General features: G+C 52.8%; 5 protein-coding genes across 5 annotated transcripts; 3 read left to right on the forward strand and 2 right to left on the reverse strand.

Moving 5' to 3' along the window:
* Nucleotides 1-888: 888 nt before the first annotated feature.
* On the forward strand, nucleotides 889-1,597 carry PG986_004618 (ATPase- P-type- transmembrane domain protein; the record flags this gene model as incomplete). Its single annotated transcript, XM_066840840.1, has 3 exons — nucleotides 889-901; nucleotides 1,102-1,466; nucleotides 1,586-1,597. The coding sequence occupies 3 exons, from the start codon at nucleotides 889-891 to the stop codon at nucleotides 1,595-1,597; spliced, it is 390 nt and encodes a 129-aa protein (XP_066703467.1).
* Nucleotides 1,598-5,024: 3,427 nt separating this feature from the next.
* PG986_004619 (uncharacterized protein) lies at nucleotides 5,025-6,169 on the forward strand (the record flags this gene model as incomplete). The annotated part of the gene is made up of 3 exons (XM_066840841.1): nucleotides 5,025-5,477; nucleotides 5,534-5,977; nucleotides 6,062-6,169. 3 exons carry the CDS (start codon nucleotides 5,025-5,027, stop codon nucleotides 6,167-6,169), a joined length of 1,005 nt encoding a protein of 334 aa, XP_066703468.1.
* A 1,225-nt stretch (nucleotides 6,170-7,394) lies between these two features.
* On the forward strand, nucleotides 7,395-8,429 carry PG986_004620 (uncharacterized protein; the record flags this gene model as incomplete). The annotated part of the gene is made up of 2 exons (XM_066840842.1): nucleotides 7,395-7,857; nucleotides 7,948-8,429. The coding sequence occupies 2 exons, from the start codon at nucleotides 7,395-7,397 to the stop codon at nucleotides 8,427-8,429; spliced, it is 945 nt and encodes a 314-aa protein (XP_066703469.1).
* Nucleotides 8,430-8,818: 389 nt separating this feature from the next.
* Nucleotides 8,819-9,952, reverse strand: PG986_004621 (uncharacterized protein; the record flags this gene model as incomplete). The annotated part of the gene is given in 4 exon segments (XM_066840843.1): nucleotides 8,819-8,827; nucleotides 8,911-9,549; nucleotides 9,582-9,707; nucleotides 9,725-9,952. 4 exon segments carry the CDS (start codon nucleotides 9,950-9,952, stop codon nucleotides 8,819-8,821), a joined length of 1,002 nt encoding a protein of 333 aa, XP_066703470.1.
* An 899-nt stretch (nucleotides 9,953-10,851) lies between these two features.
* Nucleotides 10,852-11,914, reverse strand: PG986_004622 (Methyltransferase; the record flags this gene model as incomplete). The annotated part of the gene is made up of 2 exons (XM_066840844.1): nucleotides 10,852-11,566; nucleotides 11,679-11,914. The coding sequence occupies 2 exons, from the start codon at nucleotides 11,912-11,914 to the stop codon at nucleotides 10,852-10,854; spliced, it is 951 nt and encodes a 316-aa protein (XP_066703471.1).
* Between the last annotated feature and the right edge of the window lie 2,144 nt (nucleotides 11,915-14,058).

The following is a 14,058-nucleotide window of genomic DNA, read 5'->3' on the forward strand; positions in this document are numbered from 1 at the left end:
GGAAAACTGACTTACTCCGACCTACATTAATGGAACCGTGAGTTAGTCACCGATGTCGCCATCGGCACCGGCCCCTTCACCGCCGAGTCCATCACCGCCGTCAAAGACACATTGCCTGACCACCCGGCCATCCACAAGCTCTGGAGCGCCGCGGGCCTCTGCAAAGCGACCGGCTTAGACGCCGAAACCCTCTCCACCCTGCTCTCGGAGAGATGAATCTTCGGGAATGCAACGGGCCAGGCCGCGCTCCGCTTCTCCGCGGGGCGCGGATCGGTCCCTGACCTCCGCGGAGTTTGGACACGCCGGTCCGATCTCGCGTTCGACAACCGGAATAGGCTCATGGCTACGCTCTTGGGGCTCGTGGAGCCGCATGGGTTGGGTATGCGCGTTTCCGGGGAGGAAAAGAGGGAGTTTGGGCATTCCAGAGACGCGCAGGTTCGCGATGATGCCCTGAATCTGTGAGACCGCGCAAATGATACTCGATTTAGTTGTTGTCCAGTGACACCAAGCCTTGCTCATCAAAGGCGCTCCTAATACCCTACTGGGCCGTTGCACAAAGGTCGCCAAAGAGGGTCGCCGCGTATCTTCCCTGATCCTCTTGGCGCGAAAGGTATTAGTCTGAACGGGCCCGCTGCTGTCTTCCGGAACCTCGGCCCCGGGGACCGAGGAGCATGTCTCCCGCGAGATCCAAGGCGGATTGACCCTCATCGGCCTTCTGGCGCTTAGTAGGCCGGCCCGTCCCGAGATCGCGGAGGTCATGCGCGTGAGACACTAATAGATGCGAAGGGGTATTGACATTCATCAACTGATCCCATGATGCATATATATCTGGATTTGGCTACTGGTGGCTTCGGATTTACGGCTCTCGCCGTGGCCCGCCAATGCGAAATGGCCACCAAACGTGTCGTGCATGACAGCTCGGCCCTGAAGAGATTTCCACCCGAAACCCTCGCCACCTCCCCTGACACGAACAAGAAGATGAAAAAAGAATAAGACGACGTTGTCATCGACGGCGATGGCGACAGCAACTCGGAAACCCCACGACCACCACAACCCCGGAGGCCGGCCTGATGACGTTCAACGACCACCAATGATACCAAGCCCGCGCCTACCCCGAAATCGTCTTCACGAGCACGACGCCGGGCAAGAAGCTGCTCATCGTACGGGAGCTGCAGCCGCGCGACGGCGTTAATGACGCGCCGGTCCTTGAAGGCGGCGGACATCGGCATCCGCCTAGCGAGTGGTCGGACATTGCCATGGAGGACGCGGACATGGTGCTGCTCGAAGATTCTCTCGCAGCCGTGGTCGGGGCCGTCAAGAACGGGCGGCCGGTGTTTGACGGCCGGAAGAAGGTCACCGCGTACTTGATCTCCGCCGGGTCGTGGTCCGAGTTTTGGTCGGTTTTCACGCATGTCGTTTTTCGATATCTTGCAGATCTTGTCGCCGTTTCTTATGATTACCCTATGGTATGTCCATCTGTGGTCACCCTCTCTCGGTCCAGGCTAACACCAGGGTCTCCCCAAGCTGTTTCACTAATTGTGTCGCGTATCATTTCCTGGTCCAAATCTTGCAAGGCTTTACACAGCGTGATACTTAGATCACTACTCCACCCGGCCACGGCCTAAACGAAGAAGACGATTTCGCCGCACATGTGCTTACTGAGTCAGACATGGGTCGAGCCCGGCATCAGGCAAGCCCCGAGCAAGTTGCTTTTGGGGAAGCTCTGGGAATGCTTCTTATCGCCGATCCCTTGAAAAGTCCTAAAGACGCCCAGCTTGGGCGAACCCCAATCTGAGGCCTCATAGGCTCCCTGTACGAGATCCTAAACGGGGTCACCGAGCCGCAGTAGTCGATGCGCAACGCCACCGAAGTTGTAACTACCGTTCCCGGCTGTTGGGCAACCTCGGCATAAAGTCCACAGCTAGGGCTGCAGCGACGGGGGCCACTAGCACGTGTGAGTGGAAAGAGATAAGGTCAAGAATAAGCAAATTCAGCACCGCTTTGGGAACCCAAGAAGAAGCAAGTTCGTAAACAACAAGAGAAAATAGTTCTTTCCTCGGGGCCATCGGCGCTGTAGATCATTATTATGGGACCCGGTAACACGGTACAGTAGTATTGCTTCTGCTGGCAGACTATTACCTCGGCCGCCGATTGCTATATGAGTCTTCTCTGGAGGTAGGGTAGGGAGTTCAGTTGTCAAGGCATGAAGTCGAGGAAGATGGCCCCTAGTAGGAGAGCGTCCTGACCAACGGAATTGCAAAGGGATATAGGATCAATTCCCGTCGGCTAGGAGGTGAAGGATCCAAGATTTGAGACTCGCGCAGGGGAACAGTGTGGCCATTGTATCTAGAACGTGATCTCCGGGGACAGAAAGCTTAGCGGCCCTATTTGGTAGCCAAGAGCGCGGGCGGAGCTGAGTTGATATCTATATTGGACTTGCGACGCGACAGGAAGGAACTGCAGCGCAGGCCTGTGTGGTAAGAGGTTGAAAGACAGGTATGACGATTCCGGGTTTTGCCGAATCCAGGGCGTTATCACTCAAGCAGCCCGCTGTCGATCAAACCTATTGAAGGTTCAACACGGCTCAAGGGATCTGTGCCGAGCGGCATGGTGGGCATGAAGCCTGTTTACTCGCTCTGTTCGGGCGTCGGACCCTTACGATGGGCGCCTGCTTCTGCTTGGCCGTGGTGGGGGAGAGCTGACGAACGTGATTTTGTGAAAGCCCAGCCCCAGCTCCAGCTCGAGCCAGCTTCTACGCATCTTCCAGGTGCATGGATTGATCAGACAAATCAATTGCGCACATGAGCACAGGCATCTTCAGCCGCAACAGAGTGCCCGTCCCGGATTGGCTAAGCCTAAGCGAGGTAAACGTGTGCTGAAGCATTGGTCAGGTTCTCTACCGACTTGCCTGAGGAACGCAGCGTATTCACCAAGCATGACGAGATCTTAACGCTCAGGATCGAGTAACTTGTGCCTGTTTACCGGCATTTGTCAGCGGGGCCTGGACGGCTGTCTAAGGGCGTGTTTACTCTGGTCAGCCAGCTGAACTTTTAGGCCGCGCACGTCCCCTTAAAGGGGCTAGAAGCATACGTCCGGTGACGGCCCCCTTTTTTTATATATCAGCCGAAAATCTAGCAGTGTGTTTACTTCGACCCCTTGGTTAAAAGTAAAAAAAAGCTGGCTGACCGTCGTCTCGTCTTTTTTCGTCTCGTCTCGGGACCGGCTAATCGTATTTAATTATATCGATGAATCTTGGCTGAATGAAACAGCCGACCTTAGGCCGGCTGATCCAGCTTTTCGACTGCCTTATAGGGCGTAGAGGGGCGCTATAAAAGGTGCTATAAAGGGTACTGTAAGTACTGTAGCTTATAAAGGGTACTGTAGGAGTAAGTGTAGCATTACTCGCGCTCGGTCCTCGAACCGGCGTGCGTTAAAATTAGTGAGTGTAGTATTACTCACGCTCGGCCCTTAACGTACGCTCGATCTCCCGAAAGGTTGATTCTTATTTCAAATAAAATTCGAATAAGCTTCGAATCAGCTGGCTGAAAAGGTGCGTGCGTCGGCCGATAAGCTGGAAGCTGGCTGACTAGAGTAAACACGTCCTAAAGTGGTAGTACATTTACCTTGACATCGGCAGCCTGCCCGCAGAAATTCAGGTTCTAGCTCAAGGTTCAGCTTGACAGGTGCAGGTGGCTTAAGCCTGAGCTAGCTAGGTACGCGCCCAGGGCCTAGCTTTTGGCGTTAGGATACTTGGGCTGGCTGCTGTGGCTAGTGTTTAGCGTCAGGGCGCGCCAGCCAGAAGGCACCGCACCCAAATGAGTGGCTTCCCCCAATTTCCATTCCACCAGGCACGAGGCGGGACCTGGGAGGGAAAATTCAATTGAACCATTGCGCCTGGTTCCCGCAGTAGCCCAGTTGCACAGATCGAGCATACAGATTGAGGCAAGGTATCACCATATCATCAGCTGTTGATTGCAAGTGTTCAGATGGTTTGGTGTTTGCGTTCATCCCATCTCACACTGCTTTTTGGGATGAAAAGCGGAAATGGCTCCGGTCAACAATGGCCTTGATTGGCCAACACACGATACGAGCCCTGCTTGCATCTATCGTCCCACCAAAAAGCACCGCTTCCCGGCATTAGGTTCGAATAGCTCGGCTCGTTTGGCAGCTATAGAAAGAAGTCTAAGATACGCGAGCCCGACTTGCACCAGTTTGTCCGTCTAAAAACGAGGGCGCCGTTGCTTCCGCGTGCTTAGCAGCAACACTGAGGTCGGCTTTTGCTGTCGAAAGTGGTCCGGCGCACGCTAACTGGCGGCAGATCCCTCCCAGCACTGAGGTACTACAGAACAATGTCTTGGGGCACCATGCGCGAACCAGATCATGCAGATTCACTGCTTGATATGCATAAATGGTGGCTTGGGTCACTTCACGTTAGTGCCAAAACGCCCAATAGTGTTGTCGACAACATGATCGAGGCATCGCGCCTAACCCGAAAGCAGCACTCGAGGCCGGTCCCGAACCAATGGCCACGGTACCTCTAGCCCGAGCTGACCATCTGGCTGTGGTCGCTTCTCAGCTCTCCGCCATCCCACTGCTGTCTGTAGCGGGGTGGAATTTCTCGTATCCTCGACATACGGCCATACTGCGCTTCACGTGTTGGAAACCACGCTTGCGGGATGTGACCTGACGTCCGCTACGCCCGACGCCCTCGTCAACTTTGTTGGCAGTGTTGCGCCTGAATGCGCATTCATTTTGCTTCTTCGGCGTACCGTACTATCGAAAGTGAGCTGCCTACCGTGGAGGCCTGGACCACGCCGTACCAAGATACACGGTGAGCAGTTCCCCAGAGTTCCCTCGGGCCAAAGTCCACTTCCCGTGGACCCCTGTGTGACCTCGTCTATATAACGCAGATCATTTCCCTTCCAGAGTCTATTCTTTCTCTCTCCAGTTCAGCAAGTTTCCAATCATCCCTCTCAAGCGCCATATTCGGCTTTGACATTTTAGTCCCACCCCGGCTTATCACAATGAAAAGCTTCACTTTCGCTACACTTGCCCTTGCGGCTTTCACCCGGGCCCAGCTCCTCGACCTCGAGGACCTTGCCGACTCCGTCCCAACCCCCGTCGCCGTGACTCCTCCTTTCGGCGGCAACGCCGTGGAGCTCACTTCCACCTCCAATCTGCGCTTCGCTAAGCGCGCCGCCTGCGGTACCCAGGCCACTGGCAAAGGCCCTGCCTCGAACCCTCCCACAGCCGAGGGATTCCTGAACGACCCCGATTTCGCCGCCACCGCTCTCGGTGCTGACGCTCCTGATGGTTACTTCAATACCTTCCAGAACCTTAAGGGCTCTGTAGAAGGTGTCGGGTACAAGACCCTCAACACCATCGACACCTACGACCCGGCCATCTGCGCTAGGGCCTGCAACGTCATGGATGGCTGTAACGCTTTCAATATCATGTACGAGCGTAATGGTCTCACTGTAAGTAACAGGGCCCAGACCTGCCATATGGGAAACCCATACTAATGGCTTAAAAGGCATCTGGCGACAACTGCCCCAAGCCCGCCCCCACCACCATCATCAAGTGTACCTTCTGGACCGTTCCTGTCGTCGCGGAGCACGCTATCAACGTCGGTAACGGTGCCAACGACCAGCCCGACAACAACCAGTTCCGCATCGTCATTGCCGCCTCCAACGGATACGTCAGCAACAAGTTCAAGCCTATTACCGGATACGAGGGAACTTCCATTCCCGTCGATGCCGCCATCAACGCTCCCAAGACCACCCCGGACTCCTTCATCCGGTCCCAGACCTTCCCCATCTCGGCCCAGTATAAGCTCGCCAACTGCGCCAAGGCCTGCTCCGACCAGGCTGCCTACGAGTACCGCCACCCCTCCCCCGGCGGTGCCCGCGCCTGCTCGTTCTTCAACAGCTACCTCCTTCTCAAGAACGGTGTCGCTCAGAGCCAGGTCTGCTCCATGGTAAGGCCATTACCCCCACCCATCCTTTCCGCCTTCCATCAACGCTACTTGACTGCTAACATGCCCTCTCCTCGCTTCCTTTAGTACACTCGGTCATGGGACAATTCTTACTCCACCAACTTCGGCCAGCAGAGCGGCGGCAACAACTACACCATCACCTTCGGTCTCACCCAGTCCCAGCCGTCCCAATAAGGGGTATTTCGCCGAGTCGGGATACCCTTAACTTCCTGGAGCAGTTGAGCAAAGAGCGACTTGATGGACGCCAGCTCATTGCTGTTGACACACGGTAGTGGCGGGGAGGATTGTTAATGATTGGATTTCCTTAGTTGCAAATGTGAACGAATCATGAGCGGGAGACAATGTTTTAGATCTCTACATAATAATAACAAAGATAATACTTACGCTTAACTGTTACGTGCCCGCCTCGTCGGACTTTGACCTGGTTTTCCCTCATACCGGTGACAGTCGATGTTTCGATTTGCACTCCCCAAGTTGGAAGGTACCAATCCCATCTTCTCATGTAACGAGATTCCCCAAACATTCTACGCTTACCACCTCATCAAATTGATTGTCATACATCTCTATTGGGATAGACTGCTCCTTCCTTTTCATCAACGGACCTGACGGGCAACAGACATTACGCAAACCAAACAATTATTTCCCTCCGCGATCCCATCACCACAACCTTACTATCTCGTTTTGCATCGTCACGAGAGAACACTGTTCATCGAGTACAACATCTCGTCCACTACATATTTATGTGAAGCATCTTCCCTTCCATCACATATCCCTGCACATAACTACCCAACATCGTTGACGCCTACGGTAAGTAAATCTCATATTTTCATACAGCGCAAGTGTTTTCTTATCATCAAATTCCGCATCGTTCCATCTTGCTTCTTTTCCACATCACTTCCACCAGACTACATGTTCCAAGTTCAAGTTCAATTCCTTATCAGTCTGTCACAACTTGGATTGGTCTTTCCTTTGCAACCCTCCACGTTCATTCAAGTCTACCTATCTCGTCTTCGTCTTCATAAACCATCCTTCATTCAAATCTTTCTTGACACATGTCTCTCAGAGTATCGCGAATTGATATTTATTTCTCTCAAGTCTGAATCCAGAGTAAGTTCATCCTCGACAATCATGACCTCTCTCATGCCGTCTCATGTTCTCCCATACTCGCTCACGCCAATTCAAACTTCTTTCAACCTTACTACATAACACCTCAATCTCCTCATTCCACCCACTACTTCACTCTTCTCATGAAACTGACCATACCTTTCTTCTCCAACACAGTTCATCACTGTTTGTATCACCCCAGCCCGTCGCGATGGCAGCTATAAAGTTCGACGAGGATGGCGACTTGATGATTCGAATCCCCGGAGATGGTGCCGAGCGCGCGCCTCAGAAGTAGATGTTCAACACCCGAAAGCTCCAGGACGTTTACAAGCCTGGCGACACCGTCCACGAGGTTCTGGCCAACCCGGACTACGAGTTCCCCGAGTATCACTCGCCCCGCGCTGTCCAACTGGTCTACTGCATGATCCGCGACCCTTACGATGCTTCTATCCCCGATCAGCTCAGCGAGGAGCTGCTTTACAACCTCCTGAAGTTCACCCGCTGTCTCAACGTTACGCGTATCACGCGTCCTTGGGCGAAGAAGTGGGCAGTCGCCATCGAACTGTCTGTTGCCAATGCTTCCACCGTCACCAGCATGAGACTCTTCATCGCTTGGGAGCTGGGAGACCGTGCTTCTTTCGACAGAATGGCTACCTGGATTGCCCTCAACACGGAGAAGCCGCAGAACGGTAGTGTCCAAGAGGTCCTCAGGAACACGAGCTACTTTGATGATATCGTAACCATCAAGAACGACCAAGGTGCTTCCATCGTTAACGCCCTTATTGATAAGAGCCTTCTTTCTATAACTTCTTGCAAGATGCCAAGCTAAAGCACCGTATCGTTTCCAGAGGATATCGAGCAAGTGCGCCGCGACGCTGTCAACCTGATCTACAAGATGATCAACGACGACATGAAAGCCCTGTTCACGAACGGGAAAAGCCGACCCAACGTGCCGCGCCCCTGCCGCCACGTCGCAAGCAAAGCCCGTTGCGAGGAGTCGCTGGCCGGCTCGCTGTCGGCCCAGCTCTACGCACGCACGCTCTGGCCCCCGGTCCTGTCGCGCCCGGCCGTACCGGACCAAACGAAGAGTGTCACGACCATGCGCGAAGAAGTCCAGCACGTAAAGAGCAACCACCATGAGTTGCGCGACTGGAACGACAAGTCGCGACACCCGGAATGCGGCATGGAGCTTCCGCTCTTCGTCGAGCTGGAGCCGCAGCTGCAGCGATTCTCGGTGCTGTCCAAGCGTCACTTCGATGAGCACTTCAGCAAGCAAGGAAAGCTGACGGGCTTCGTGGTCGTCGACTACATCGAGATCGCCTCAGACTGAGAACTTGAGGACTTGAGAGGTGGGAGATGGTGATTGCAACGGTTTCATTATTCGGGTTTGATATTGATATTGGCATTCGGAAAATTCGAGATAGGCGAGGGATCGGGTTGATTTATGGCATTGTTTTACTGGCTACTCTGATGGTGGATGCACAACTTGCCCTGGAGATCAGGGAATACGAGGCAAGATGCGATTGCCCTTTCAGAAGATTCATTACTATTAATTTTATGAAATTTCTGCAAATACAAATGAGATGATGAATGATTAGTTGTTTAGCTTCACCTTTTTTCCTGGCCGGCTCTTCGCTCGTGGTAGCGAGACCCGTGGCCTTCCCGTGTTCCTGGAGCTGAGTCTTGTGATACTGGGTGAGCCGAGCGCTATGGAGACCCCTAACCGATCTGCGAGACAGTGGTTTACGCAGTACCTTTTCGCAATGATAGACCGGGTCAGAGGCCGCAAGTTCTCTGTGTACAGGTCGCACGGTGTCTTGATCCACTGTCTTCAGAGCATCGACCATGACGTCAACCGAATCCGTCACATCTTCAGCTTTAGGAAGTGGCCACAGATTTTGACTGTTTAATGAGCGTATAAGCTTGCCCAACATCACTTCTTCGCAGCCGGGCTGACCGAGCTTGCAGGCGTACTGATGAGTAGACTTGCGGATTAACAGCATGTCAAGTGCGTCCTGAAATGGAGACAAGATATTCTTTAGGAAGGATAGTCGCATCTTTTTGACAATCCTACAACAAGCCCAGTTAGGTTCCTCAATCTCATCCAAATATCTGATGGATGCGTTCTTACCGGCAATCTGGGATGGCTCCAAGATATCTGAAGTTGGGTCCCCGACCTGTTCCAATTGGTCTTGGTCGTACCTCATGGCCATGTATCGAATGGCTCTCGTAAACTCCGTTGTGGCACCAAGAACCCAGGATATCCAGACAAATTGCCGCAGGATCAACGAGTCCTCGGACCACTCTTTAAGGTTGTCAAAGATGTGCTTGGCCCATGCCGGGGCCCAGGGCCGCAAGAGGCGGATGATGTCGTATTTGTCTGCTGTGACTGTGACCTGGTACAACCATTTCAGGTCGGGATGGTGGTCGAAGGGGGAAGCTTGTCGAATCTGGCATGGATTGTGTTAAGGAAGAACCCGACGGCTTCTACGTCATCATCCGGCAATTCGACTACCCAGTCGCCGTCCCTTGGCATGGATTCGGCAAACCCCCGAATAGCATCTTCTTCCAGACCGGGGAGGATCTCGCCAAGGTCCGGGAGCAGACTCTGAACGTGGCTGCGACAGCATGGCCATGCCCTTCGTCACCATTCGCGGGCTCTTCGGCCCCTTCAGCTCCCGGCGCTTCTTGCATCTCTTCGATCTCTTCGGGATCTTCGGCCAGCACTCCGCGTGTATCCTCCGCCGATTCGACTTCTGTCGCATCTTTAAAAGCCTCGTATGAATCCTCTTCTGACTCATCTCCCGAATCTTCTTCTGATTCGTCTCCAAGATCTTCCTCTCTCTTGTCCATGCCAAGTTATGATCAGAAAAAATGCAGCTCGTGACGCCAACTTTCAACAAAAGGTCGCCATCGGGATCCACGTCGACGACTGGGCGCTCTTGGGGAGCCTGCGCACATTGATTGTGTCCCATGGCGACTGTGTAGAGCGTGACCTCGTTAATCCAGAGTTCATTCGTGCAAGCCCAGTAGGTTTAGGGAAGATTGGACCCCGGTTTTGTATTACAACGCATTGGCATATGCCATTAGATATGCGAGTCAAGGGAAGTCAAGGGAAGTCAAGGAAGTCAAAAACTTGAAGAAGGTCAAGACAAACGCGTCGCAACCACGTTTCCAGACGCGTTCTTGCAGTTGATTTAAAGTTGACTTCCCAGGGAGAAGCACGGTTCGGCTCAGGTGCCGGGCAGCTGGCGCTAGCTGACAGCAGCCAAGGTTGCTTACCCCTTATTCCAAAGTGGGGTGCTTTTCATCAATTACCGCCTATACTTTGAATAATATAAGATATTCGCTTAGGATGTGACAGGCAGCTGTTGAAGAATTCGATGTACCGTTTATGATTGCTCATGATGCTCCGATCGAGGGTGGGGGCGTCTCGCACTCTACCATTGCCCTATGCAGCGAATTGACTTTTCTTTTTTGTTCTTTTGCTTTTCGACTCATACCAGCGCAGGCCAGTAGAAGCAAGTGACTCAAAACCGAGCAAACCCAACACATATCGACTCAAAAAGGAGGTATTATCCCCCAATGCTATGATACCACACTGTAAAATCCAAGCGGAAACATGCATAAGGGCGAGGGCTTTATGGTGCCACGTGGAGCATTCATTAATTTCACCGGTATCAAGTCCGCTGTACACTTGAATCTGAGCTTGCAGTGTATCATACATCACGACAACATGGTTTATATCATCTCTATAGTCTAATTGCAGTGAACATCATCTGCTTAGTTTCGTCCCCCTGCCACCCACGCCTATCATCATCCCAATTGGCGGACCCATAGCGACCGAGGGAGCTCGTAACTTCCCATTGAGCTTTGGCTTCACCTCCACCGTTAGCGTAAGGGTCTATCGTCTCCGCTTCGTCGTAGGACGACTGGAAGAGGTCCGCAATGGTATTGGGGTCGTGCCGGTACAGGTCCCAGCCGATAGACTCCATGCGGAAGGGCCCGCCCTTGCCCGCGCCGAGGTTACGACCGAAGACCATGGACCCGGCGCGTGGGCGGAGGAGCCGCCGCAACTGCCGGACGACGACCCTTTGCTGCGGCTCGCTAAAGAGGTGCAGGAAGCTGCCCAAGTAGACAATGTCAACCTTCCCGCGGTACTCCGCGAGGAAGTCCTCGGCGAACACGTCTGCGGGGACAAATGTAGCCTCGAAGCGGTCCCGGTCGGCAAACAGCTCGTACCCTAGCTGTAGGAACGCCGGCTCAAGGTCCGTGCCTATCAGGTTCCGCGTCGGGGCGCCTGGCCCCGCGTCATAAGCCAGCTTCCGGAGATCTTGTCCGAAGCAGCATCCCAGGTCCAACAGGGTGGCGCCCTCCTGGACCCGCTTGACCACGCGGGGGTAGTCCGGCGATAGGTGGATGCTGAAGTCGAGGAAGCGGAAGAGGCCGATGCACGGGTATGGGAGGCTGTAATTGGGAAAGTAGTCAGCAGGTTGCTTGCGAAATATTACCTACTCCCAAGTTCGGGTGTTAGTATTGGAAGTAGTTTAATATGTAAAGGACTTTTGAAACCACTCACACTTTCCACGCCATATCCCTAATCGTGTATATGTGTTCCTTGATCACATCCTCGCCTTTGACCCCAACATAATTCTCGAAGAATTCAACCGTGCTCGCAGGAAGCGACTTGACTGTAGGCTGATACCACTCCACGACTTTTGACGTGTCATCCATTGCTTCCCGGACCCGGTCTCTGGTCCGATTATTGCCCCTGGCCATCCACGGCTTGGACTCTTCCTGAAGCGACGCCAACATCTTTCTCGAACGTTGGTTGCGTAATGAGGGTGATACGGTTCTGGGGAATCCAGAGTGCTTCTAGAGAACCTTTCGGAACTGTAGTTTCACTGCCAACTTGCGAGTCAGAGTCTCAGCGCCCGGTATTGATATAACATTTATTTTTCATAACTGCGTTGCCACTTTTGAGGATACTCACTCTGCTTACGCTTGCATACACCAACTGGCTTAGTAAAACTTCACATATGTCCGATATCTTCGTGCTACCAGTAGCTAGTTGGCCCTCAGGCCCTTAGTGGTCCGATGCGCCCGCCTCCGTATCAGCCCACTGCCACCGACTTCACGTCACCTGATTGGGCATTGGCGGACATGGTCCCGTATCTTTCCGCGAACCATTGATAAGCCTTTCTCGGTGTTCCCCAATTCGAAATCCATCGCGTTGGAAACCACCATGCACCTGGTAAAAGGGAGTATAGATAGTCGACGCATGCCATGTCCCCACACAGCAATTCCTGCTTCCGTGTTCTGCGGCTGGAGCAACATTCTGCCGCATCCCTCTCACCCCACACCAAACCAAACTCATCATATCTCCGGAACAGCCCTCTCACTAACGGAATATCACGTATCGGTACGCACGTGGACCCTCATACACTTGGAGTGATCTTCACCACCACCCCTCATGTCGGGTTGATAATGCAGTAGTCATCACACATCCTCGGAGAAGGCTCGGAGTCAATGATACATGGGAAGGTAACTCACTTTGTACAATACATACCTCTTGGATTTTGTGACGACAAGCGAAGTAGCTACCTGGCCCCAGTCCAAATGCGCGGGCTCAAGCAACGTTGAAGCTCGGCCCGACCCGAACCAGAGGGGAAAAGCGGAAAAGGTCGAGCTCGTCAGTGCATCAGCATCTGACGTGTGACAGCAATGACGCAACTCGGTGTTCAGCATTTTACCCGCTCGGACTTGACAGGAAGTTGCGCCAGTCCCGGTTATCGATATCCTTCACCAGCAAAAGAAAATGAGCCAACCCTTGGGGAGGCAACTTCAGTCTTGCTTCGCGGTATACCGCTCGTCCATTGATGCCACTCGGTGGTGTAGTTCCACATATGCCACAACCGACTCTCCGGACCCTCATTGACTATATCCGGCACCGCAGATGTCTTGATGCATTTAGATAGATAGGTCCGTCCATCGGCGAGAACTTTGAAAACGCTGAACCATGGTGCTTGTATCAGTGCATCTCCGCGGAGGAAAACGGGATGAAACAACCAAAGTCCCCAACACGATAACACTTTCTTGACACCCCCCACTGATAATTCGATAACCTTAGCCCGGAGAAAGTGCAGATCCAGGACAACCTGGTCTTGGCTGCAGTACCGGTGGTCCGGCGCGATGTCACATGCCTGTCGACGGATGTTTCCCAGACGAGTTCCTAGCGAGCCCTCGGACACATCATTATTGCCGAGTTGAAAACATCCGGATGTCTCCCCCGGCACACCTTGGCAACGGTACCATGTGGAGTACGAACCCGGAAAGTCACCACCACCAGCCGGCTGTTGTCGGGTAAGTCGCCGATATCATTTTGGGGCCCATAAATAGCCACGTTAACTTGAAACCGGGCTGCCGATCCATTAATAACGCCGCCGTATCCGTTTTCGAGGCTGATTATTCGATTGGAACATCACCTAATCATCGGGAACCTGTTCGCCCGGAAATCTGGCCCGGTACATCCCGCTCAACGTGCTTGCCCTGATTCATCTCCTGGTAACCCAAGTCTATTGCGCGTCGAGCTCGGCGATAGTCCGGACTACATGTATAAACTAACGTCGCCGCCGCAGCTTCAGCGCACGAGCTAAGCCGGCCACCCCTGCAACGGGCCACCCCTGCAACGGACCGGGGGGTTACACCATAATTGCTATGTTTTTAAAAATAAATTTAAAAATAAATAAATTAGCTACTAATCTTTAAATTTTTGTTTAATAATCTTTAATAGCTATTACTTATAAATATAGTTATATATAAAAATAAAAAATTGCTTTATTTTTAAATATTTACTTAAATAAAAATATTTAACGTAGTTTACCACTACGCGACGTATATTACTTAGCGACGCACTTTTTTTTACTTCTCGACTTTTTTATATAAATTAATTTAATTAT

Source organism: Apiospora aurea, assembly GCF_038362705.1.
Source record: "Apiospora aurea strain CBS 24483 chromosome Unknown utg000003l_segment0_segment0, whole genome shotgun sequence".
Taxonomy (NCBI): Eukaryota; Fungi; Ascomycota; class Sordariomycetes; order Amphisphaeriales; family Apiosporaceae; genus Apiospora; species Apiospora aurea.